A 26,700-nucleotide genomic window follows, 5' to 3' on the forward strand; every position below is an offset into this window, starting at 1 on the left:
AATCATTCTCTGTCTCTGTCTCTGTCTCTCTCCTTTTCTGCAATGCCCAGGTATTGGACCCAGGGCCTTACACATGTTAAGCACATGCTCTACCACTGACCTCCAGAAGTGGTTTACATGAATCTAAAAAAAAGCTTAAGCTTCTGGGCTCTTATATATAGAGAGAATTTTTTTCCAAGGCTGCTGCTGCTGCTGCTGCTGCTGCTCCTCCTCTTCCTCCTCCTCCTCCTCCTTCTTCTTCATTTTTTTGTTAGTCATGGGGTTTGAACTCTGGGCATGGGCACTGTCCCTCAGCTCTTCAGCTCAAGGTGAGCGCTCTACCACTTGAGCCACAGTACCACTTCTGGCTTTCTAGTAGTTTATTGGAGATAAGAGTCTCACAGACTTTCCTGCCCGGGCTGGCTTTGAACCGTGATCCTCAGATTTTAGCCTCCTTACTAGCTAGGATTACAGGTATGAGCCACCGATGCCTGGCCCAAGGCTCCTCAGACTGTGTAAGTGTGGGACTCCACAGAACCATATTTACAAGAATTGCCAAGAGGGCTGGGAAGGTGGCTCAGTGGTAGAGTGCTTGTCTTGCATGCATGAGGCCCTGGGTTCGATTCCTCAGTACCACATAAGCAGAAAAAAGCTGGAAGTGGCTCCGTGTCTCAAGTGATAGGGCATTAGCCTTGAGCTGAAGAACTGAGGGGCAGTGTCCAGGCCCAGAGTTCAAGCCCCAAGACCAGCAAAAAAAAAAAAAAAAAAAAAAGGAATTGCCAAAAGAAACTGTGGAGCAGAGGGAGCTGTTAATAGAAGAAAGAAGTAACTGAAGCCCAAAGGAAGGAGTTTGCCTACAAAAACACTAATACAGGAAATACAGGATAAGGAAATTAAGGAGGGAGAGAAACTAACTCCCCAACTTTTACCAAGATTCTCCTCCAACTTTTAGAAGCTCAGCTGACCAGTGCTCTTTCATCCTCTGAGTTTTCCTTCTTTCTTCCCATATTCTCTCTTTTATCCTGCCTTTCTCTATTACCTGTTCCAAGAAGATCATTTCAGCCAATTTGTAGTTCTTCTCCAGCATGGCTAGACGTGCTCGGACCTGATAGAAGTCTGTTCCTTCTCCACCCTTCAAGGCAAAAGGAAGTCTGGCTATTCTGGGCCGAGACAAGAAGGTTATAGGGACTGAAAGCTAATAGATTTGAGAAGCTAAAAGCTTTTATGGAGTGTAGAGGTCTGGAGTTTCACAAGCAAGTAAAAAATGTTCCAACTTGTGGGAAGAGGAGGGGTAGGCAAGCAGAAGACACTAGAAATGGGTAGAAAACTAGGAAACATGGAAGTAATACTAAAAGAAATCTCAGCTTGGGAGACTGAATGAGTTAAGAGGATGATACTTGCATATTCCCTGGACACCTGATCTGCAATCTCATTGGTCTCATGCAGGAATCGAGCTTTGGCTACATGGCCCAAAGCAGAAAAGCACCTATAACATGGAGGCAATGACAGCAACAGTGACATTATTATAGGAACAGCATTAAGTGATTGGTTCAGCAAATATACATTGAGCATTTATTACTGTCCCAGGCACTGTTCTTATCACTGGAGGCCCAAAAGGGAATAAGAAAGAGGGTCTTGCTCTCAGAGAACTTTCATCCTAGTAGAGACAAACAGAAGTAAACAAAGGTAATGTGATAGAATGTAAAGTAACATTAACCATGGTGATACTGTCATCAGTGACAGAGGGGCCCATTTAAGCTGGTAGTCAGAGAAGGCTTTTCTGAGCACCTAATGTTTGAGTCAAGACCTGACTACAGGAAAGAGCCAGTCATGGTAAGGTAGGGAAAAGTCATGCTCAAGGGCCCGAGGATGCCAGTGTGGCTGAGATGAATGGGTATATAGAAAACTGGTATGAGGAGGAGGCCAAATACTTGCAATGAGCCACTGGTAGATCTGGAGCACAACATGATACAATCTAATTTTTTAAAAAACTTCCTTGTCTGCTTTGGGATGAATGGATTGTAGGGATACAAAACTAGTGCCAGTGAGATTAATTAAAAGGATTTGCCCTACTGCAAATGGGAGATGACAGTGGTCTGCACTAGTGGGCAGTGAGGGATATGTTTTGGAGACAGAGCCATTAGGACTTTCTGTAGTCTACATGTAGGGAACTTACAATCTTATGTTCTTTGTACAGATTCTCTCACTTGTTCTTCACTACCTACCACTGCCATTCTTCTTTGCCATCCCATGAAGTAAACACTACTATTGTTATTTTACACAGAGAAAATCAAAACCCAGATTTGAAATGGACAAATAACATCTCTGAGGTTACATGAGTTGGTTAAGTGGAACCAAGGTTTGAACTTAAGTCTTGTATCACATCTGGAATGTACACATCCATATATAGAATTAAGGGAGTGGGTGTTAAAACCTCTTAAGGAGGACTTAGTTGCAAGAAATGGAAACAACATTAGTAGAAGACTCTTGTGATCTAGGATGGAAGGTGTTTGGAATACCTGCACCATGGCTTTCATATTTCAGGCAGGTGGAAAGGAAGCAGTCCTAAACACTGCATAGGAACAGCCCACAGAAGAGCCACTCACAGGTCAGCCTTCCTAGCTGCCTGGCGCCTCACTTCCACAAGTCTGCCTCACCTCTCAGCAATGTGTAGCTGCCTTGCCTCTAGAGCCAGTTTACTCAAGGTTTTCCACATTGCCTCTGTTTCTGGGGTCATTTCCAGGGTTTCCAAGAAGGCTGTTGCCCTGGAAAGGGAGAAAAGCAAAGCATAGGGAATTAGGGCAGGGTCTGGAAGACACAGAGGAATAGTGGTGCTAGGCAAAGAGAAAGGTAGGAGCCAGACAACTGTCTAGTCCTCTCCCTGGCCCACCTGACTATGATTACATACAGTTAGTTTTATAAGCCCCCCCCCCCCACCCTGTGCACCTCTCTCAGACCCAGACTCACCCATTCCTGCAATGGTTATTAGCAGCCTCTCACCGGATATAGTTGCCATCATCAATGGCTGTTCCAAACTCGATAAGGCCCTCATCCAGTGTGTAGGCAACTGTAGTCACACCTTCTGTCACCATCACTTCAGTCTTTCCCCCGCCCCGCTCCAGACCGACAACATCACCCTGTAAAAGTCAGTTCCCACCCCACCCAAATTCCAAATTAGTGTTTCCACCAAATCAGTGTAGAAGAGACCTTACCCTCACCTGACTCTAGCATTCATACACTGAGAATATTACAGTGGGCCTTGTTACCCTGAGTCTTGGGTTTCTCTCAAGCAGATAAAAAAAAACTCATCTGTGGCAATGTTCTAGGGTTAAAGTATATTCTTAACTATGACAGCAACAATGCTTTGGGGTACACTGACAAAGTATAAATCCACTTCTTCTAGTACAACCATAGGTAGGTTTTTTGTTTTTGTTTTTGTTTTGGCCAGTCCTGGAGCTTGAACTCAGGTCCCAGGTACTGTCCTTGAACTTTTTGCTCAAAGATAGCACTTTACCAATTGAGTTTTTTCTGTTTATGTGATCCTGAGTAATTGAACCCAAGGCTTCATGCATACTAGGCAGGCACTCTACCAAGAAATATGGATCCTTAAAATGTTTTGATTTCATTCGGCACCAGAGGCTCACGCCTGTAATCCTAGCTACTCAAGTGATTGAGATACGAGGATCACAGTTCAAAGTTAGCCTGGGAAGGAAAGTCCATGAAACTCTTATCTTCAATTAAATACCAGAAAACTGGAAGTTGAGTTGTGTCTCCAAGTGGTAGAGCAACAGCCTTGAGCAAAAGAGCTCAGGGACAGTGCTTAGGCCCTGAATTTAAGCCCCAGGACCAGCACAAACAAAAGTTTGATTCCTGCTAAAGTGAACATGAAACAACTCTGGTGGAAATTATGTCTGTTTTAGGCTTTTAATATTCTAAAGAGCTGGGCACCAGTGGCTCACACCTGTAATCCTAGCTATTCAGGAGTCTTAAAAATGGGAAGATCAGGGCTGGGAAGGTGGCTCAGTGGTAGAGTGCTTGCCTTGCATGCATGAGAACCTGGGTTCAATTCCTCAGCACCACATAAGCAGAAAAATCCATAAGTGGGAACTGTGGCTCAAGTGGTAGAGCACTTGCCTTGAGCTGAAGAGCTGAGGGACAGAGCCCAGGCCCAGAGCTCAGGCCCCACAACCAACAAAAAAAAACCCAAAAAACAAAAAAACAAAGGGAAGATCAGTGGTGCTATGGCTCAAGTGGTAGAGCGCTCGCCTTGAGCTGAAGAGCTGAGGGACAGCTCCATGACCAACCCCCCCCCCCACCAAAAAAAAAAGAATGGAAGATCATAGAGAAGCTGAATGATGGTCATGCTTGTCAACAGAGCTAAGATGAGAAGCCTAAAACAGGTATATCAGAGTCTTGGTAAGTGCCTGGGCAGGAAGTGAAATCCCATTTTAAAAATAACTAGTTCAGAAAAAGACTGAAGATGTGGCTCAATGACTAGTTCAGAAAAAGGCTGGAGATGTGGCTCAATGACTAGTTCAGAAAAAGTCTGGAGATGTGGCTCAGTGGTACTGTAATCACTTGCCATTAATGAGTTCAAACCCTACTACTACAAAAAAAAGATTACATGCATACACTCAAACCCCCAAAAAATAAAAATCAAGGAAACTATTGTGAAAGTGTAAATGGTAATTATAAACAACACTTTTAAATCATCAAAGATTTCAGATATTAAAATAAGTTGCAGATAATGCATTACAAGAAAAAAAAAGTAACGGTTATGAAGCTGGGTGTGTGGTGGTAAACATCTATAATCCCAGAAACTGGGGAGACAGGACTGAGGCAGGAGAATTCAGAGTTCAAGGTCAATGTGAGCTACATAATAAATTATAGACTGGGATACATAGTGAGGCCCTGTCTCAAAAAATTATGAAAAATTAGGGCTGGGAAGGTGGCTCAGTGGTAGAGCGCTTGCCTTGCATACATGAGGCCCTGGGTTTGATTCCTCAGCACCACATAAGCAGAAAAAGCTGGAAGTGGTGCTGTGGCTCAAGTGGTAGAATGCTAGCCTTGAGCTGAAGAACTGAGGGACAGTTCCCAAGCCCAGAGTTCAGGCCCCACAACTGACCAAAAAAAAATGAAAAATTAAAATTTTGAAGTAAAGCCTCAATGGATTTAAGTAGTAGATTAGACAAGGATGAAAAATAAATTAATAAACTAAAAGATGAAGCTGAATAAATTATTCAGAATGTAGTATGGAATAAAAAAATGAAATATGTAGGAGAAGTTAGAAAGGCAATGAAAAGCTGGACACTGGTAGTTTACTTATGTAATCCTAGCTATTCAGGAGGCTGAAATCTGAGGATCCTGGTTCAAAGCCAGTTGGGGAAAACAATTCCAAGAGACTCTTATTTCCAATTAACTAGCAAAAAGGCCAGAAGTGATGTACAGTATTTTCACAATAAAAAACTTATTAAAAAAAAAGTCAGAAGTGGAAGTGTAGCTCAAGCGGTGGAGTACCATCTTTGAATGACAAAGCTAAATGAGAGCAAGAGGCCCCGAGTTCAAGCCCCAGTACAGGCACTCCCACCACCCCGCCCCCCCCCAAAAAGAGGGAAATGAAGACAGATTAAGAAATGTAACATGCGTGTAGTTAGAATTCTGATGGAGAGGGGCTGGGAAGGTGGCTCAGTGGTAGAGTGTTTGCCTTGCATGCATGAGGCCCTGGGTTCGATTCCTCAGCTCCACATAAGCGGAAAAAAAAGAAAAAAGCCGGAAGTGGCGCTGTGGCTCAAGAGGTAGAGCGCTAACCTTGAGCTGAAGAGCTGAGGGACAGTGCCCAGGCCCAAAGTTCAGGCCCCATGACCGGACCCCCCCCCAAAAAAAATAGAATTCTGATAGAGACCAGAGAATAGGGGAGGAACAATGATGTTCAGGAGGGAGGGCAGGCAAAGGAAAAGAAAAAGAAAAAAAAAGAAAGAAAGAAAGAAAGAAAGAAAGAAAGAAAGAAAGAAAGAAAGAAAGAAAGAAAGAAAGAAAGAAAGAAAGAAGGAAAGAAAGAAAGAAAGAAAGAGAGAGAAAGCAAGCAAGCAAGCACATTACAGAGGGTGTCATCTGCACTCTGAGAAAAAAGAGAATTCTGAATGGCTTCTAACAGTGAATATGGCATGGAATCTCACCTCCTACCAAGAACCTATCTTACAGCATAGAGAGAACTCTACGAGGATTCAATGAAATCCTAGGACCACTAGAATGGTCACTCATATTCTAGGAATCTGAATAAAGATGATTCTGGAGTCTAGTCCACCACGGGGAAGGAGTCTAAACTTCACTTGCCAACTCCATTACAGAGAATACAGGAGGTAGACAGAGAAAACCAAGGAAACTTCAGGCTCCCTAAGGGCTGTACTTTGCTTGGCACCATGTCTGAGGTCCCCTGGGTTAACATACCCTTATAGAGGACATGGTGACCCTCTCAGGTGCCTCAATGTTGTACCAGACACATAAGCTGTTCCGGTTCTGAGCTACCAGCACATCACTTCCTGGAACCCACTGCACATAGGAGCAAAAGTTGAGGATCATTGTCTTAGAGCAGTTTTCAATGTCGTACAGATGTAACTGAAGAAAGAAGCAGAGAGCACAATGAGAAGGAAGTAGGGGTACCTTATGACTGAGACCATTTCCTAGCAGTCAGGACATGCTGAATTTCAAAGCTTATTCACCTGCAAACTTTGAAGTTTGGCCAAACAAGAGATGACTAAAAATAGCAAAGGTACACATTGAAGCAACTGAAGTTAAGTGAAGTCCAGATTTTCATTCTTAGAATAACTTTGGACCTGAGTTACCAACTTGGATTACTATGTAAGGCCCCTAGACAAATTAGATGGTTGGGAGACTTGTGATAAACTTTCACTGTGAGCAATCATTAGACTTCTCTTTGACTCCAAGGTTAAACTCTTTGGCAATACCATATTGAGAATCAATAAAGGGGCTCAAGCCAGCTTCAATGCCATCAGGTAACTGTCACTGAAGAGCAACAGCTCTGGGCAAAGGTCAACTAACCACGAGAAGGACAGCAGAGTGAGGATGTTGCACGAGGACACAGACTTGCTAATAGTAAAAGAGAAATCAACTTTCAAAATCTCCTCTGGCTTTGTTACCATCAGAGGACACGTTGTGATACTGGATTCAAAGAATATTGATCCTTCTGTACCTTTTGCTATGCCAAAGACATATAGAGCCAAGCAATGATGCCCATGTTGACATCCCTAATCCTGGTAACAGCTGTCTCACATCCTTTATGGACTAGGCAGGGCTTAAGGCTTGAAATTCTTCTTACACGAAGTTTCCGGTCCCTGAAGAGGAGCTTGTGCCCAGTCTCATTAAGTTCCAACCAATCCACACGGCTCTCATGGCTGATGGTACCAATGTTGTAGCCACCCATCAGATCCACTAGAAAGAAGAGAGGGTAAGAAAGGTTTGGTCTTGCAATCATTTGTTTTTAATTGTGAGAATACCGTACAGAGGAGTTACAATTACATGGGCAAGATAACGAGTACATTTCTTATCAAGCATTGCTGTCTCCTCGTTGTTTCCCCTTCCCATCCCTTCCCATACTCCTCCCCTCCCCCCATGTCATTGTTGGGCTTTAAGAATGCTGTGCCAGTCCAGAGTGTATCAGTAGGGCAGGAAATATATAATAATTCAGCTAGGATGTGTAAGAAAACCGGGTCTTATCTAGAATTGTAGGTGGTTTTGTTTAATCATGTAGTACACTAAAGTCCAGCCCTATCAAGAAATGTGATTCCTCTCTGTAACTTGCATTTGCTTCTGATGCTGAGAAGTTCTGAGCAAATGGCTTTTGCTACTCATGAAATTCTCTGAAAAGCAGCACTTAGCACATTAAGGACAAGCCTGTTGCTGCATGTTAGTGAGAGAAAGCTGATAAATAAAGTGACCTGATGATCATCTTCCTTCCAAAGAGTTGTCTGAACAGTTGAGTGCCTATGGTGTAAAAGCACTGCACAGTGGGAGTGGGGAAGGCCCACAGACAAAACAAGTTCTTTTTTTGTTGTTGTTGGTCCTAGGGCTTGAACTCAGGGCCTGGGTGCTGTCCCTGAGCTCTTTTGCACAAGGCTAGCACTCTACTACTTTGAGCCACAGTACCACTTCCAGTTTACAGCTGGTTAATTGGAGATAAGATCTCATGGGGACTTTTCAGCCCAGGCTGGCTTTGAACTAAGATCCTCAGATCTCAGCCTCCTGAGTAGCTAAGATTACAGGCATGAGCCACTGACACCCAGCTGAAATCTTATTTTTTTGTTTATGTGGTACCAAGGAATCAAACTCAGGTCCCCACTCTACCATTAAGCCACATTCCCAGCTCTAAGTTTCTGACTAAAGCTAGGTGGGGCTGAATGGTAGCCCACTCCTGTAACCCTAGCACTTGAAAGGCTGAAGTTAAGGCAGGAAAGCCCACAGAGGAAAGGCCAGCCTTGGCTAAAAAAGACCAGAACTGGGAAGGAGCGAGGGGCAGAGTGACACTGTCCAAAAAGAAATGTAATCTTTTTTTTTAATTGTGAAAACACCATACAGAGGAGTTACAATTACATGGGCAAGACAATGAGTACATTTCTTAGCAAGCATTGTTGCCTCCTCCAAGAAATGTGATCTTTACCTGACTTACATAACTGTAACCTCTCTGTACATAACATTTAAAATAACAATAAAAAAAATGAAGACCAGGTGTCAGCAGCTCATGCCTGTAATCCTAGCTATTCAGGTGGCTGAGATCTGTAAGGATCATGATTTGGAGCCAGCATAGGCAGGGAAGTCCATGAGACTCTTTCTCTCCAATTAATCACCAAAAATCTGTAAGTGAGCTCTGACTCAAGTGGGTAGAGCACTAGACTTGAGCCAAAAAGCTCAGGAACAGTGCCCCAGACCCTGTGTTCAAGCCCAGGACCAGCACTAAATAAATACAACTGCATGAATAAATAAAGTTGGTCCTGTGAAGGATAAATATGGTTTAAATCTTGGGAGACAATGTGAGAAATGGTTACACTTAAAGTAGACTATCAAGATTGGCTTGGATGCATTCAGGTAGTCTCCTGATCAAAGCTCATCTGCACCTTTTTATTGATACAAATCATTAATGGGCAATGTGCCTGGCTTTGTTATATAAGATGCTTGACTTCATTATACAGAGACCAAATGTTGGCTAATAGCTATAAATGATAAGACAAATTTAAACATGTATTTATTTATTGACTGATTGTTGGTCATGGGGCTTGAACTCAGAGCCTGAGCACTGTCCCTGAGTTCTTCTGCTCAAAGTGGTAGCACCCTACCACTTTGAGCCACAGCTTCACTTCTGGTTTTATGGTTAATTGGAGATAAGAGTCTCACAGACTTTCCTGCCCAGGTTGGCTTTGACCTGTGATCCTCAGATCTCAGTCTCCTAAGTCTAGGATTACAGGTATGAGCCACCAGCACCCAGCTGAATTTTCTAATTAAAAAGCAAGCAAAGTGTCGGGTGCTGGTGGCTCATGCCTGTAATCCTAGCTACTCAGGAGGCTGAGATCTAAGGATCATGGTTCAAAGCCAGCCCTGGCAGAAAAGTCCATGAGACTATTCCAATAAACCACCAGAAAACCAGAAGTGGTGCTGTGGCTCAAGTGGTAGAACACTAGTCTTGAGCTGAAGAGCTGAGGGACAGCACCCAGGCCCAGAATCCAAGCCCAGCAACAACAAAAAGCAAAGTGATCTAGCTATGTTTTAATGCCTAACTATAAGTAGAATCATAGAAGGCTAGAGCTGCAAGAACCTTACCCCTGTGAACTCTGAAACTACACAAAGTTATATGTGTGTATGCACATGTAACATACTCTAATAAAGGGTCTAAGAACTTTTTTTGTTGTTGTTAGTTATGGGGCTTGAGCTCTGGGCCTGAGTGCTGTCCCCAAGCTCTTCAGCTCAAGGCAAGCGCTCTACCACTTGAGCCACAGTGCCACTTCTGGTTTTCTGGTGGAGATAAGAGTCTCATGAACTTTCCTGCCCGGGCTGACTTTAAACTGTGATCCTCAGATCTCAGCCTCCTGAGTAGCTAGGATTATAGGTGAGAGCCACTGGCACCCCTGCCTAACAGAACACTTACTTTACAAACATCGAAAATATGATTGACAGAGTGAATGATTTTGACTAAAGTCTTATAGTTTATTATTATTACTAGAATTTCAGACTTTTATTTCAGATACTTACATTTCTGAATATCACCTCCATTGCCTAAATTTTACCCTATACAAAACATAATATGCACATAATATAAAACTACTGTTTTTCTAGTGGCACTGGGCTTTAGAACTAAGGGCCTATACTTGCAAGTGCTTTACTACTTGAAGCATGTCTCCAGATCTTTATGCTTTTATTTTTCCAGTAGGGTCTCAAGGTTATGTCCAGGTTGCCTTAGACTGGGATTCCCCTAGTTATCTTTCCTGTTTAGCTGGGATGATAGATGCATGCAACCATTGCCAGCTTTTATGAGGTTTCAAGAAACTTTTTGTTTGGGCTGACCTCAAATCGCAATTCTCTTGATCTCTGCCTCCTCAGAAGCTAGGATTACAGACATATGCCACCATGCTCAGATATGTAATATAAAACTATCTTTAAAAAGGCTTTTATGAGCCAGGTGCTGGTGGCTCATGCCTATAATCCTACTAAGGAGGCTGAGATCTGAGGATCATGGTTCAAAGCTAGCTTGGGCAGGAAAGTCCATGAGACTCTTATCTCCAATAAACAACCTTGAGCTGAAGAGCTGAGGGACAGTGCCCAGGCCCAGAGTTCAAGCCCCATGACTGACAAAAAAAAAAGGCTTTTGTGTATGTGTGTTTGTGTGTGTATGGAATATAGAAACTTGATTATGACAGAGAAGGCATTAAAAATTAGTGGGTGAAGCCAGGTGCCGGTGGCTCATGCCTGTAATCCTAGCTACTCAGGAGGCTGAGATCTGAGGATCACGGTTCAAAGCCAGCCTGGGCAGGAAGGTCTGTGAGACTCTTATCTCCAATAAACCACAAGAAAACTGGAAGTGGTGCTGTGGCTCAAGTGGTAGAGCACTCGCCTTGAGCTGAAGAGCTGAGGGACAGTGCCCAGGCCCAGAGTTCAAGCCACACGACTGACAAAAAAAAAAAAAATTAGTGGGTGAAGAATTGACTTTATAAAAAGTTAAACATATGGAAAATATAATTAAATCCCTACCCACATTATATATAAAAATAAATTCCAGGTGGAAAGCAAAATTGCAAAAAATGTTAAGTATCAGAGGGAATAAGGAAGACTTTCTTAAATAAGACCTCAAAATCACAAATTATTTTTAAAGTGATAAAATGGATAACACTAAAAGTAATTTTGAACATTATTGATGCCAAAGAAAGAAAAAATAAAAGCCACAGGCTGAGGCAAAATATCCGCAATGCAAGTAACCATCAAAGGCATATGTAGAGAACTTAAAATCAATAACAAGAGACAGCTTGATTTTAAAATGGGTAATGGATAGGGACTGGCAATTTGCAGAAGAAGAAATCCAAATGTTCAATAAATAAATGAAATACAATAGAATAAAATATCATTTCATATACATCAGTAAGCCAAATCATGAAGTCAGGTAATTTCAAATATTGGAAAGAATGTTGAATAATGGAAACTCTTAACTGCTGAGGTAGTACAAATCGACACAACCCGTTTGGACAGTAATTTGGAAATATTTAGTGAAGCTGAAGGCAAAGAAACATTTCCTTCATGATTCAGCAATTCCATTCTAAATAATAAACCTTAGAGAATGGAATTGCTTCAAAAGCAGATAATCAACATCTCACATGCCATCATGAAGAGAAATAAAGAATACACAGTAAACATAACAAAATCTTAGACTGTCAAAGAAATGAGTATCCTCATTATTATGAGCTAATATTTATTAAGTGCTAATTATGTACGAGGCACTAGTCTAAGTTCTTGTCATGTATCATAGATACTATTTCTGTTACCTTAAGGTGAATGAGGAAATTGGAGGATAGAAATGTTAAGTAACTTAGGAAAGATCTCACAGGTAGCAAGTAGAGCATTAACCATTCTGTACTTGATATTAATATATAATGGGATGGTTGACTGCAGAGCCCCACTCTTATTGCTACACTGCATGGATGAGTTAGTCCCTAGACTTTTTAGAGAATACTGAGGTATTCTCTGTTATTTTTCTCTCTTTGAAATATTTCATGATAAAAAAACTAATATGGAAGGGAAAATTGATCATGTTAAATAAAGATAAAATTGATGATACTGATGGCAAACTATACCCAAACAGTTCTAAAGAGTATGATTCTATAAAATCTAAACAGGAAAATTCATAAATTTGCTAATAATTCTTTTCTACTATTCACAATTCATTAGCCCTAAGTGAATATAATTATCTGGACAGACCTATGTAATATGCATCTATATATCTACACCTTGATGTCTAGGTATGGGCACACTCATATAGGCTTCAATATCTCATATATTTATTGTAAGAGTGGGATACCTCTCATTTTCTTGTATTCCCCTCTGAACACATCCTGTTATGTAAATGCATTTTGTTAAAAAAAATAACGAGAGTCTTACCTACAGCAATAGTCTTAATATCAACAAGATAAGCCAATTTCTTATTATCTTCCATTCCTCGCTGGCGCCTCTCATTAATACGGACACTGAAACATGAAGGCTGAGGTAAGTAAAGCAAAATGAACTAAAGTTGCTATTGAGGGCTCTGTACTATGATACGGGGTGAAAATTTTAGATTAACCTGGGGACACCAGACTTAGAAACCCAAAAGGATTTATTATTTTTTTTTTTATTTTTCAAGATTCAGAGAACCTTGTGAAGTTACCTGATGAGGTGAGGGTTCATGAATTCAGTGCGTACAGAACCCAACGTGTCATTACTCCCATATTCCACCAGGGTTAGCTCTCCAGCATTGAAGATCATGCACACCTAGGGAAGAATGGGGAAGAAGGCAAGGAAAACAGTGCGGGGAGGGGTGCTACAGATCAAGGTGACTCTCACTTTTCTTCTTATTCTGTTCTCCATCTGTCCCACGTTCCCCTTTCTTCATCTGTTATCTTCCCATCCCTTGCCATTTGCCTTCCTTTTGTCGTTGTTGTTTTTGTCAGTCATGGGGTTTGAACTCAGGGCCTGGGCACTGTCCCTGAGCTTTTGTGCTTAAGGCTAGCACTCTACCACTTTGAACAACACCACTTCTAGTTTTCTGGTAGTTAATTGGAGATAAGAGTCTCACAAACTTTCCTGCCAGGGCTGGCTTTGAATCGTGATCCTCAGATTTCAGACTCTGAGTGGCTAGGATTACAGGTGTGAGCCACCAGTGCCTGGCTTTGCCTTCCTTCTGTTACAGAAGCAGGAAAGGGGCTCATCAAAATGGTGACCATGACTCAAGTTGTACTCACATTCTCATTTTCAAAGAAATACTTCTCATTGCCACCAGATCCTTGCCAGGCTATCTGTATAGAGAGGAGGGAAAACCATAGGAAAAGGAATAATTATCTAAGAAAAGGTTAAGAGAATGTCAATAGGAAGTCAGGAAGATCAATTTTATAGTGCATCAAAAAGACACTATCAGATTTTTGCCTTGATCCTTATGTTTCTGGGAGATGACATAAAGAGTCCAACTATGGAGATTCATATCCCAGGATTCTAAACCTCTCATTCCTTGAAAGCAACTTTTGAATGTTAGGCCTTCCTGTGAAGGTTTTATGCCTAGGCATTTTGGGTCCCCACTAGTAGCAAGCCAATATGCCTCATTCCCCACCTTCCTATTCTTGGTTCTTACCTCACTAAGGCGGTTGGTGTTCAGGTCTCCCAGCAACAGTGTATCTGATGTATGAGCCACCAAATAACGTTCCTTTCCCAAGATCTTCACCTCTTCTACCTCATAGCCATAGTGTGACTTGAGCACCACTCGGGTCCCTGAGGATAGGTTCTTCACAATTACCTTGGTAAGGAACAAATATGACTTCCTTAGGCTGCTACAGCTCAAAGGAATGTGAATATGCCGTGCCCTCTGCCTGCCTCCACACTAGTGAACACAGCTAATACCTTGTTTACTCATTTGTTCTAGGACACTGTCAATATACCTTACATTACAGAGGACTTTACTATTAATGAAATACATTCTGCTATTCTCTTTTGCTGCTTATAATACATGAATATGAAGGTTCCCTGGATAAAGCCAAATATGCACTATATTTCCTTAGCTCTTTATATTATAGCTAATAATTATTATGTCTTTTTTTGAAGTATTAGCAAATATTTATTTTAGTGAAAGAGTTAAAGTAGGGAGAAATGGAGAAGAGAGAGATACAGTTTCTTTTCCTATGTAGGAAGTAGGAGTTAAGTACTACTATTATTATTTCTTTTGATATATTGGGGTTTTGAACTTAAGAGGCTTATGCTTACTAGGCAGGTGCTCTACCTCTTGATCCATAGCTCCAACCATTTTTGCTTTGGTCATTTTTTAGATAGGGTCTCATTTTAACCCACACTGATCTGGACTGTGCTTCTCCTATTTATGCTACCTACGTACCTGACATGACAGGAAAATGCTATATGCCCAGGCTTTTCTGTTGAGATGGGGTCTCTTGAACTATTTACCTGAGGCTGGCCTAGAACCACAATCCCAGATAGGCTAAAGGTACAAGGTACTATGTATGTCATGCTTATTTCATTTTTGTCTTGTTTTATTTTATTGAGACAATCTTGCTATGTAGCCCAGGCTGGCTTGGAACTCATTGGCCTATATCAAACTCATGATCCTCACTTTGCCAAGTGCTGAGATTAAAGGCACAAACTACTGTGACAAGCTGGACTTCCTTCTTTTTTTTTCTTTTCTATTGATTGATTGATTGATTGATTGCTGGTATGGAGGGGCAGGGACAGGACTTGAGCCTTGTACTCCCCTTCCGCTCTTCTGCTCATGGCTGGTGCTCTACAATGCCGCTGCTTTTTGCTGATAAGTTGGAGATAAAAGTCTCTTGGATTTGTTTGCCTGAGCTGGCTTTGAATTGAAATACTTAGATCTCAGCTTCTGTAGTAGCTAGGATTATAGGTGTGAACTCTTGGCACCTGGCTGGATTTTCTTTTCTTTTCTTTTTTTCAGTGTTAAGGGACTCGCAAATGCTTCACTACTGAGTGAATACTCAGCCTTTATTATTATTTTTTAAACTATCTATGTCCTTTTCTAATGCTAATCACTTTGATTAGCAATGGCTAAAACACAATTATCTTTGTTATCTCTGTTCCTTGTAGTGTTAACATATGATAGAGAAATGGTGTTTCTGAAGATAATGAAAGAACAAATGACTAATAAATGGAAGAAAATAAGGGAAGAAATAGAGAAAAGAAAAAAATGGGCTCAGGAACTAAGATATTAGCTTGCATTTTCAGATGTCCTAAAACAGTAGAGTTCACTTGCAATCCTATTTATCAATATCCTCAATGGACAGTGGATGGCAGTAGAGTTTAAACCAGGAAGATATAAAGAGGCAATGTCTATCTATACTCCTTAAACCTGTTACTTAAACAGTTTCTTACAATAGGATGAAGAACTGTGGCAGGAAAGTTGCCAGGGAATATCTCTGACACATTCCATGCACCTGAACAGCTCTGCCAGAGGAATGAAGGTTAAATTTGACACTGCAGCTGGGCCCAGTAGGCAGAGCAGTGTTATAAAAATGAGTGAGCCATGCAGGATCTCAGGGCAGCAGACTCTCAGCTACTCACCTGGCTAGGTCCCACGTATGTCAACTCAAACTTGTTCCTGTAAATACTCCTTCGGAGGCAGCAGTCAAACTGTTCCACTCCACCACAGAGTGTGCCCTTGGAAGCAAAGTATAGCATAAAAATAATACACAATATACCGGCACAGGGAGGTTATGCAGAGATATCCTTAAAACTAGGCTCTAGAATCTACACAATAGCTAGCAATAAGAATGTTGGCAGATGATGAAAGTTCAGAAGAAAAGGAGTGGTAATCACAGGACTCAGAGCATCTCATATGGTTGGAATAGGAAGGGAAAAATCAGCCCTACCTATACAACCCCCTCCCTTAGACTTCAAATAGAGTGTCAACCTCTCTTTCTTGCCTTTAACACCAGATTTTAAGGTTGGAGTCAGAAAGAAAGAGAAAATTTTCTAGTGTCATGGAAGAGTGATTTGGGATAGGCAGGACTTTATCATCAATCTAGACAGGAACTACAAGTAACATACAGCACAAAGTCGTGAGCCATCCCGCTTCCAGGCCAAGGCAGTGACTGTGTATAGGTTGGCGATCTCTTTGGGCTTTGCTTCTTCCCAGATGCTTCTTCGTGGACTCCAGTTGAACACTCGAAGTCTAAAATAAGGTATTTAGCTCTTAAAAGAGATGAAAGCTGATTAAAGAATAGGTTAGATCCAGGTGCTGGTGGCTTACACCTGTAATCCTAGCTTCTCAGGAAGCTGAGATCTGAGAATCATAGTCCAAGGCCAGGCTGGGGAAGGAAAGTCCATGAGACTCTTATCCCCGGTTAACCACCACAAAAAGCTGCAAGTGGTGCTGTGGCTTAAGTGGTAGAGAGCTTGCCTTGAGCAAAAAAGCTCAGGGACAGTATCCAGGCCCTGACTTCAAATCCCAGAATCAGCACAAAAACACATAGACACACCAACACATAATAATAAATTAGTAACTGAAGGGAATTCATCTTGCTATATCAGGGAAGGAAGTAAATACAAGAGACAAGTGACTTAGATAGTCTAGCAGGGGATAACAAAACAGTGCCAAGGACACTGGGAAAATAAAGGCAAAATTAAATAGTTTAAGACTAATGGGAGAAAAGATTAGGGCAGGCAAGCCAAACGAACTGTCAGTAGGATAGAAATACGGAAAAAAGTAAAACAAAATGGTAGGAATCAGAGAAAAAAGAAGGGAACATGTGTAGCCATGTAAGACTAAAGGGGACAGAAGACAGACAAAGATGAGGTAAGGCATGTTCCAAAGAAGTGAGGGACCAAACCCTAGTGTATACTTGCAGTTCTATTGTTCACTCATTCATTAATTGGCCAAGTGTTGAATATATATTATATACTTCATGCCAATCTAGGTACTGCAGATAAAAAGTTAAGTATCAGCTATCTTCTCAAGTATTCTTCAATATAGCCAGATAGAAGCAACAAGTATAATATACTGTGACAAACTCTTAAGTCAGGGCTGGTGGTGCATGCCTGTAATCTTAGCTACTCAGGAGGCTGAAATCTGAGGATCGCAGTTCAAAGCCAGCCCGAGTAGGACAGTCTGTGAGACTCTTCTCTCCAATTAACCACTAGGAAATTGGAAGTGGCACTGTGGCTCAAGTGGTAGAACACCTTGGAGCTGAAGAGCTCAGGGACAGTGCCCAGGCCCAGAGATCAAGACCCACAAACAGACAAACAGACACACACACACACACAAACACACACCTCTAAGACCCACAAACAGACCCACAAACAGACACACACACACACACACACACACACACACACACACACACACACACACACACACACACACACACACACACACACACACACACACACACACACACACACACACACACACACACACACACACACACACACACACACACACACACACACACACACACACACACACACCTCTAAGTCAGTGGTCTGAGAACCCAAAGAAAATACAGAATAATTCAGCTGTGGGATTCCAAGGAAAGGCACAGAGATAAGACACGAGCATGAAGTATTTTAGAGCAGCCAGTGGGCCAATGACAGCAGAAGTATGAAGAATAAAGCACATGAATTACTACCTGAGAATTCCTTTCAATATGCACTTGAATCTATCCAGATTTCCACTCTGCTTTATAATAACTTGGCTAAAGCAGAGATCCAAGGGAAAGAAGGCAGAAGATGAAGCTGAAAAGTATACCCACCTGTCGTAACTTCCCAGTACAACAGACTGGCCCCCAGGACTTGCTGCAGCTGTGGTGAACTCCCGTTCCTGAGGGTCACGGCTATAATCAAAAGTTTGCAGCACATGGCCTTCTTTTCCATAGGCCACAATCCTCCGATCACAGCCAGCAGCCACGATACTGTTGGTTGCCCAAGCTAGGGCATAGGGTGGGCACGGGTGGTTAACCAACTTGCCCTAAGATAGAGGGTTTCAATTACATTTCGAGAAATCTGTCCCAGAAATGCTTCATTCTTAGTACCTAATATACCTACTCCAACCACCTTGTATAAATCTTTCTTCTAACATTTTCCCACCTAGAAATCCTAATCTTTTTTTTTTTTTTTTTTGTCGGCCGTGGGGCTTGAACTCTGGGCCTGGGCGCTGTCCCTCAGCTCTTCAGCTCAAGGCGAGCGCTCTACCACTTGAGCTACAGCGCCACTTCCGGTTTTCTGGTGGTTTATTGGAGATAGGAGTCTCACGGTCTCTCCTGCCCGGGCTGGCTTTGAACCGCTATCCTCAGATCTCAGCCTCCTAAGTAGCTAGGATTACAGGCGTGAGCCACCAGCGCCCGACTAGAAATCCTAATCTTGAAGACTGCACAAATTATGAAAACACGTGTGTGTGTGTACATGTGTGCATGCATGCACGCACGCACCCCCCCCACGACATAGCTGCACTTGCTGACTTTGTGCTATAGAGAAACATCAAAATAGTAAGCCAGGCACTGATAGCTCATACATGTAATCCTAGCTGAGATCTGAAAACCATGGTTTGAAGCCAGCCCAGGCAGGAAAATCCATGATTCCTATTTCCAACTAACTACCAAAAAGCGGGAAGTAAAGCTGTGGCTCAAGTACTATCCTTGAACAAAAAAGCTCAGGGATCATGTCCAGGCCCTGAATTCAAGCTCCAGGACCAGCACCAAAAAAGAAATAGTGATGCACATTAAAGCCATCCCAAGGGGAATATCTCCCATATTAGCCAACACTTCTGGGTCAACAGAGAACATGTGACTTCTTTTCTTTTCTTTCTTTTTTTTCTTTTAGGTCTAAGACTGGGGCTTGCACTGGATACCTGATGCTTTCACTCTACCAACTTAGCCATGCCTCCAACCCCAAGATTTATTTATTTATTTTAACTTTTTTTGGGGGGGGGGTTCAGTTATAGGGCCTGAACTCTGGGCCTGGGCACTGTCCCTCAGCTCTTTTCAGCTCAAGGCTAGCACTCTACCACTTGAGCCACAGCACCACTTCCAGCTTTTTTTTTTCTTTTTGTTTATGTGGTGCTGAGGAATCGAATCCAGGGCCTCAGGCATGCAAGGCAAGCGCTCTACCACTGAGTCACCTTTCCAGCCCCCCAAGATTTATTTTTAAGGAGTGCTAAATTTAATTGTTTTACCAGTAATTTGTAATGTAAATAATTACAATATGGAATTATATACAGTAAAACATCCAAGTTTCCTTTTTATGTTCATGGTTTTCCTTTCCCAGAGTAAGTAACTTTTTTCTATGAATTGGCATGTATGTACACATATCTCCTTCTCTCTCTCTCTCTACATATATATATATATATATACAATTTTACATAATTGGGGATAATTTTCTAAAGCTCTCCTCAGAGTCTCTTTATTTCCTTATGTCTCAAGGTCCCTTTCACTGGAACCATTCCTTCCTATGAATAAGTTCTGGACTTCTAAACACAAATTCTCAACTGTCTCCCTCCTTGAGATCTCACTGCTTTCAGTCTCCTCTCCTAGTGCCTCAATCATAATGCTTTAGATGTTCCAACTCCTTCTATGAGGACTTCTAGAATTCCCTGACCCATCCCAGTGCATCCTTTATTCATACCTGGGACTCTCCAGAGCCTTCATCATCAAAGAAATACCTAACAATGGTACCATCTGCATGACCAGAGAGGATCCCTTTCCCCGAACAACTAAAAAAGTAAAAAAAAAAAAAAAAAAAAAGAGGAAAAGAGAAAAATAGAGGAAGAAATTATTCTATCTCTATATAAAGTTCCCTTTCCTTTCCTTTCTACCCAGCCTGTGGGTTTCCTGCTACCAGGCCTCCCCACCTTTTACACTATGGGCTCCAAGTTCAGAGTCCCCAGTAGCTTTTACCAAGCCCTTGTGATACATTCTTCCTTACTCACTTGGTTGTCAGTGCCACTACATAAGAATCTGTCCCGTAGATGGTAGAAGATTTGTTAGTTTTTGTATTTGCTAAACGTACCTGAAAATGGGAAAATAGACACAAGTTTAGTTAGGCCATTCTCTATGTGTCTGTCTGCCTCTCTCTCTCTCTCTCTCTCTCTCTCTCTCTCTCTCTCTCTCTCTCTCTCTCTCCCCCTCTCCCTCTCCCTCTCCCTCTCCCCCTCCCTCCCTCCCTCCCTCCCTCCCTCCCTCCCTCCCTCTCTCTCTCTCTCTCTCTCTCTCTCTCTCTCTCTCTCTCTCTCTCTCTCTCTCTCTCTCTCTCTCTCTCTCTCTCTCTCTCTCTCGTCTTGTTATATAACCCAGGTTGGCCTTGAATTAGCCACCCAAGTCCTGGGATTATGGGTATGCACCACCATATCTGGCTTAGTTAAGCTACTTTCAACTTTATCTGGGTCTTTAGCAAAGAAATAAAAACTCAAAACACAAATCAAATTGCTATGCATTCTCTTCCAAGTATACAGTTTTTCCCTAAAGGAGAAGATAGATGAACCATATTTCTCTTTCCATATACATTATCCTTACCTACTAGCTCTCCTGTGTCTCCCTTCCCTACTTTACCTTGCCTTCAGCCAGTCCAAAGACTATGATGTATTCTGCAGGCCACTGCAGACAAGTCACAGCACTCTGTCCCAAAAGAAATGGTGAAAAGAATAATCCTACCTGTGTGGGATTGGATTTATAACAACTAGAACACCCTGCCACATGCTACCACCCTTGTTTTCTATAAGGAATGAATGACACAAGTAGGGGACAAAACTAGGCTCTTAGGAGGAAAGCAGATGAAGATGAGAAGTCAGGCAACTCCATCATTACAGTAGGAGAAATTAGATTCAGATGTGAGAAAATGTAATTCCTGGTTCCATTTGCACTGATACATATTTGATCATCTTAAGCTCCCAGGGTCTGGTCTGAACTTTACCGTCTGGATGAACTTGTTACAGATGACTTTCTTGTCACCCCTGCCAAATAAAAGGAGGGAAAGCATACTAAAAACCACTTCTGTAGATAGGTTCTTAAAGGATGCTGAGGGAAGGGAACAAAGACCAGATAACCTTTCCTGGACCATTAGTGTTTTCTATCCCTCTGTAGCAAACCTGAAAAGAAGCCTAAGAGGAAGCCTGAGAAGCCAACAATAGCAAGGATGCAACATCAAACTACATCCAGAATCTCGAGGGGGCCTTATGGGTTATTTTTTATTTTTTGAGACACGATCCTATAATATAATCTAGGCTGCCTTGAACTCATGATCCTTCTACCTCTGCCTCCGGAGTGCTGGGATTATATACATATGGTGCTCAAGCTCTCAGAACACTCTGCTAACTTTGTTTTGTTTTGTTTGGCCAGTCATGGGGCCTGAACTCTGGGCCTGGGCGCTGTCCCTCACCTCTTCAGCTCAAGACTAGTGCTCTACCACTTGAGCCACAGCGCCACTTCTGGCTTTTTCTGCTTATGTGGTGCTGAAGAATCGAACCCAGGGCCTCATGCATGCAAGGCAAGCACTCTACCACTGAGCCACCTTCCCAGCCCCTCTGCTAACTTTAGACAGCAGAATGTCTCCCCGAGTGAGACATTTCCTATGCCCCTGGGCCATCCCAGCCCCCAGTCTCTATTCTCACCAATCTTCTCCAATCTTGTAGACATAGATGATATTGTCAGTCTGTCCAATAGCAATTTTAGTGGAATCAGGGGAAAATGCCATGCCCTTTACCATATAGCTCTTTCTGCCATACTAGGAATAAAAACAAAAGGAAGAAATAATGAATATACATGAAAAAGAGAAGAAGATGCACATGTACTCTAGTAGGCCAACAGATTTATACTGAGAAAAGAAACAGTAGGCCATGGCTAGAAGACAGGTTTCCATGTTTTCCAGGTTTCTAAGGACTCATCAACTGGTTAAATAGATATAAATGCTCTTCACCTTCATGTCAGCTGGTTTGGTGGAGAATTTATCTCTCCGCTCTCCATGTTCATCATACAGCAGTACTACTCGGTCCACTGTGCAGACAGCAAATTTGGCATTGTTCTGTGACCAGGCCATGCAGGTGACCTTTGCAGCTCCATCCTGCAGTGAAAGGGATAAAATAAATGCAGGTGCTAGTCTAAAAAGCCAAAAGCATTTCCAGTTCCTTTGCTTTTAATGTGACGTTGGTTTACTTTCTGCCTGTCACAGTTCTTTCCTTAAAGAAAAAAGAGGCTGTTATCCACATTAGTCTTTAAGGCCATCAGATCTTGAAGTTGAAAACAATGTGCTTTTAGACATTCATGATTTAAATGTACCAATAGGGGCTGGGAAGGTGGCTCCATGGTAGAGCGCTTGCCTTGCATGCCTGAGGCCCTGGGTTCTATTCCTCAGCACCACATAAGCAAAAAGAAAAAAGCCAGGAGTGGTTCTGTGGCTCAAGTGGTAGAGTGCTAGCCTTGAGCTGAATTGCTGAGGGACAGCGCCCAGGCCCAGAGTTTAGGACCCAGGACTGGACCCCCACCCAAAAAAAAAATGTACCAATAAATCCTTGAAATGACCTTCTTGTTCTCTTATATCCCAGGCCTGATACTTAAATGAACTCAATTGGCTGAAGACATTTTTTTAATTAATTAATTAATTTATTTATGTCAGTCGTGGGGCCTGAACTCTGGGCCTGGGTGCTGTCCCTCAGCTCTTCAGCTCAAGGCTAGCGCTCTACCACTTGAGCCACAGCACCACTTCCAGCTTTTTTTGCTTATGTGGTGCTGAGGAATCGAACCCAGGGCCTCATGCATGCAAGGCAAGCACTCTACCACTGAGCCACCTTCCCAGCTGGACACATTTTAGTTTTTAGTAATTCATTCAATTAATCTTTTCAAATAGTTAATATGTGAATAGTTAATATGGTACTGAAGAAAGGAGACCTGGGCAGGAACTGAAAGAGAAACAAGAAGTAAAACAGATTCTTTTCAGTACCTAATAAGATGGTACAAAGTTCAAGTCCCAAATGAGAAGTACATACAAAGTGAGATAATAATCTGGAGAAGCCCACAATAATTTTATGCCTAAATGATTATAACTAAGCTTTGAAGAATAGGTGCGAGTGGGAAGTTACCCGGGGTAGAATTAGCCAGAGCTAAAATAGTTCAAGAAAGTGTCCAAAAAAAAGTTCAAGTAAAGAGTTATTTAGGTTAGCTGAAACTGCCTGGTGAATAGAACAAAGGAGGTAAGGCAGGAAAAACTGATTAGGGCCAGCTCAGGAAGGGTCTTTGAAGCCAGGATAAGGATTTTGGACCTATTTTGCAGGAAAGGAGAGACAGTGAAAGTTTGAGATAGGGAGTAAAGCAGAGCTGAGACTTAAGATGAATAATGCCTTAACTCCCCACTTCTTAGAAGTCCAAGTTAGAAGTGATCATAACGTAATGAATTATTTTTATATGGCGGTCCTTACCACCAAACTCTAGTCCTCTATGGTTTTGCTCCCCCCACCCCCACTTTCCTGACGGAGGGGTTGAATTTAGGTCCTCACACTTCCTAGGCTTGTATCCTACCACCTGAGTCATGCTATCAAGGTTTTCTCTATTGAAATGAAAACTTTTAGCTTCCATTCCAATTATTTGATTAATTACTTGAGGTCTAACACTGACTTAAGACATTATCACTTTTAACTCTTAATCCACTTAGCTCCAAAGTCAGAAGTCAAAAGCCTTTTTGCCAAAATCCTCAATCTAGAGCAGAAAATAATTATACCACCACAGTGCCATCCTATTATCCTCCATGAAATTAGGCTAAAAGGATTGAGAGGCCATCCACCTTGACTAATCATCTTCCTTCATAGCTGTGCCCAACCTTGGGCATCTGGCCCTTCTTACATCATGACATCATCTTATTTTGAGAAACTGAAGAATACCAGTTCCAATTTTTCCATTAAGGCAAGGAAATTTTAAAATTAAGAGACTTCTGGGGCAGCGTTTTAAGCAAGGAGCACAACTTTTTTTTTTGGGTCCAGTCGTGGGGCCTGAACTCTGGGCCTGGGCACTGTCCCTCAGCTCTTCAGCTCAAGGCGAGTGCTCTACCACTTGAGCCACAGCGCCACTTCCGGCTTTTTTCTTTTTGTTTATGTGGGGCTGAGGAATCGAACCCAGGGCCTCGAGCATGCAAGGCAAGCGCTCTACCACTGAGCCACCTTCCCAGCCCCATGGAGCACAACTCTTTTGTTCGGATTTTGTTCTGTTCTCAAAACACCACATTCTCATTTGTTGAGTCCCATAATCAACTAATTGCCCTTTTTTCAAACAGGTTACATTGCACTGTCATAAGGACTAAATTAGGTAGGATTAGAATAATAGCAGCTAACCTTTAACAATCAGTCACCATAGAATAGGCATTTTGATGCGTGCTTTACATGTATTATCTCATTTATCTCATAATTTGGAGGTGCCTCCTTTAAAGATGGGGAAAGTTTAAGGCACCAAAGAGTTAAGTAATTCACCTACATTTACATACACAATTTGTAAGCTGCAGAACCAAAACTTAAGTTCATGTTGTCTGACTCCATAAGTCACAAACCTAACATCTTTAATTATACTGCCCTGGTAATATATTATACACTTAATCATGGTAGATATTTTTATTAGCTAGGTAATTTCGAATGCTATCCGTTCTTTATCAATTTTCATACTGCTTTTCACTTAACGATTTTTTAAAAAATCATTTCATTTCTTTCCCAAGTCTCATAAAATTGCTACAGGGTAGAGCGCTCAGAGACACGTCAGGTTCTTACGATCAAATTAGTGGTGGAGCTAGGGAGGACTTGTATTCTGTTCTACCTTCAGAGCCCACCCTTTCTGCACCATGTTCCAGGGCCTCTCCCAGTGCCCCGATCTTTGGAATCTGGGGGTGGGTTTTCATCAGAATGAAGATTCAGTCTTCTTCCCTCCCTCTTTGGGGCTTGCACCTCAAGAGCTTATTCCATTCTCTAGATTGATGTTCGCTGCCCACAGGTGCGTCTCTCCCTCGGAGGCTCTTGAAGGCAGGGAAAGTCACGGGGCCTGGTACTCGAGTGCTAGATGGACTGGAATGAACATTACGGTCATTAGTGGTCAATTTCGCCTACTGAGAGCGGGGTCAAGCGAGGAGAGTCCGGATCCTGACTGTAATCTTTCAGTGTCAGCACACAGTGGTCGCCCTCCAATGTAAACTTCGGTTCCCTCACTTCTCTTGGAACGCTCGGCGGCTGCGGGAGGAAAGAGGCACCCGACTCCTCACCTGAGGGCTCAGCAGGGTCCTCAGGTGCTTCAACTGCATGACGCACACCTGTCTCTCAGATGCTACCAGACGCCGACGACTCGCGCGGTTACCCGGACAACCCGCCAAGCAGCGGCGGCGCGAGTCGCTGACGCACACGCGACGGGAGCACAACACACGTCACCAGGGTCACGTCGTAGGTTCGCTGCGGAGCACACAGGACGTGCGCAAGCGCAGTGCGATATAAGGCGGGACCTCCAGAGGGCTTGATGAATCCTCTCCTTGGCCAATCACGCGGCTGTATGCAAACCCCAGACCAAGCCTCGCCCACAAGTCTTTGGCACGTTCCAGGACCAACAGGAGGAAAATCCTAAATCTCTCTAGCCCTTGGATGATAGAAACGTGGTGGAGTGCAACTCTTTAAAGGCTCCCAACTGTGGGAGGAAGCAGGGCAACTATGCTGTATGACTTGCTCGGGACCACAAAGCTAATACGGAGAGATCGAGTGGATACTCTGTATCTGTCTGCGGGGCAGTATGCAAAGTGTTATGCACACCTTGTATTGTTTAACGTCAGAACACTTTTTGAAGGGATATCGTTATTAGTCCCATTTTATATAACAAGAGAGCCAAGATTAGTAGGGACAGTTCCCCAAGTTAGCACAAGCTAACAAGTTAACACAAAAGTTGTTTGGGATTCAACCCTGAGCTGGTCATTTTTCTCTTTATCTTCTTTCTTATGTTTTAGCTCACTATTTCCATGCCAGAATGCTCCTTGTAACACTCCTGTCCAAGAATGATTTTCTGAGTCTAAGGAGAGTTTTAGAACCACTAACATAGGATTACCTAATTGTCCCTACTTGGACATTGGATAATGAATGGTGAGTTTAAGACTGCTTGCTTAGATCAGGATGATTTTATTGGTCAGAGCCAAGGACAGACCAGAGTCTGGCTCACCTGATTTAAGTCTTGTGATACCTGGGGTTAGAACTTGGTTGAGACTAGTCTTGTTCTTTCTTTGGATTGGGGTTCCTTTCAGAATTTTTGGTTGTAACATACCAGAGAGCTTAAATGCAAAAAAAAAAAAAAAAAAGCTGGGTCCCTGTGGCTCACGCCTGTAATCCTAACTATTCGGGAGGCTGAGATCTGAGGATCGTGGTTCAAATCTCGCCCAGGCGTGAAAGTCCATGAGACTCTTATCTCCAGTAAACCACCAGAAAACGGGAAGTGGTGCTGTGGCTCAAGTGGTAGAGCACTCACCTTGAGC

General features: G+C 42.5%; 1 protein-coding gene across 1 annotated transcript in view; it reads right to left on the bottom strand.

The window, feature by feature from the left end:
* Positions 1-25,570, bottom strand: part of Ift172 (intraflagellar transport 172) — a 45,440-nt gene extending 19,870 nt beyond the window's left edge. Inside the window, exons 1-20 of the mRNA XM_070025259.1 lie at positions 25,456-25,570; positions 22,144-22,287; positions 21,839-21,951; positions 21,142-21,181; positions 20,781-20,846; positions 20,162-20,241; positions 19,858-19,945; positions 17,991-18,205; positions 16,288-16,411; positions 15,802-15,897; positions 13,853-14,014; positions 13,470-13,523; positions 12,896-12,999; positions 12,631-12,716; positions 7,316-7,428; positions 6,427-6,594; positions 2,980-3,116; positions 2,637-2,744; positions 1,381-1,465; positions 1,019-1,111 (exon numbers count right to left, since the gene is read on the bottom strand). Of these exons, the coding sequence (XP_069881360.1) occupies positions 1,019-1,111; positions 1,381-1,465; positions 2,637-2,744; positions 2,980-3,116; positions 6,427-6,594; positions 7,316-7,428; positions 12,631-12,716; positions 12,896-12,999; positions 13,470-13,523; positions 13,853-14,014; positions 15,802-15,897; positions 16,288-16,411; positions 17,991-18,205; positions 19,858-19,945; positions 20,162-20,241; positions 20,781-20,846; positions 21,142-21,181; positions 21,839-21,951; positions 22,144-22,287; positions 25,456-25,494 (2,115 nt within the window). The 5' untranslated portion in view covers positions 25,495-25,570. The remainder of the gene's footprint in view (positions 1-1,018; positions 1,112-1,380; positions 1,466-2,636; positions 2,745-2,979; positions 3,117-6,426; positions 6,595-7,315; positions 7,429-12,630; positions 12,717-12,895; positions 13,000-13,469; positions 13,524-13,852; positions 14,015-15,801; positions 15,898-16,287; positions 16,412-17,990; positions 18,206-19,857; positions 19,946-20,161; positions 20,242-20,780; positions 20,847-21,141; positions 21,182-21,838; positions 21,952-22,143; positions 22,288-25,455) is intronic.
* Between the last annotated feature and the right edge of the window lie 1,130 nt (positions 25,571-26,700).

Source organism: Dipodomys merriami, unplaced genomic scaffold (genome assembly GCF_024711535.1).
Source record: "Dipodomys merriami isolate MVZ:Mamm:240054 unplaced genomic scaffold, mDipMer1.0.p SCAF_17, whole genome shotgun sequence".
Lineage (NCBI taxonomy): Eukaryota > Metazoa > Chordata > Mammalia > Rodentia > Heteromyidae > Dipodomys > Dipodomys merriami.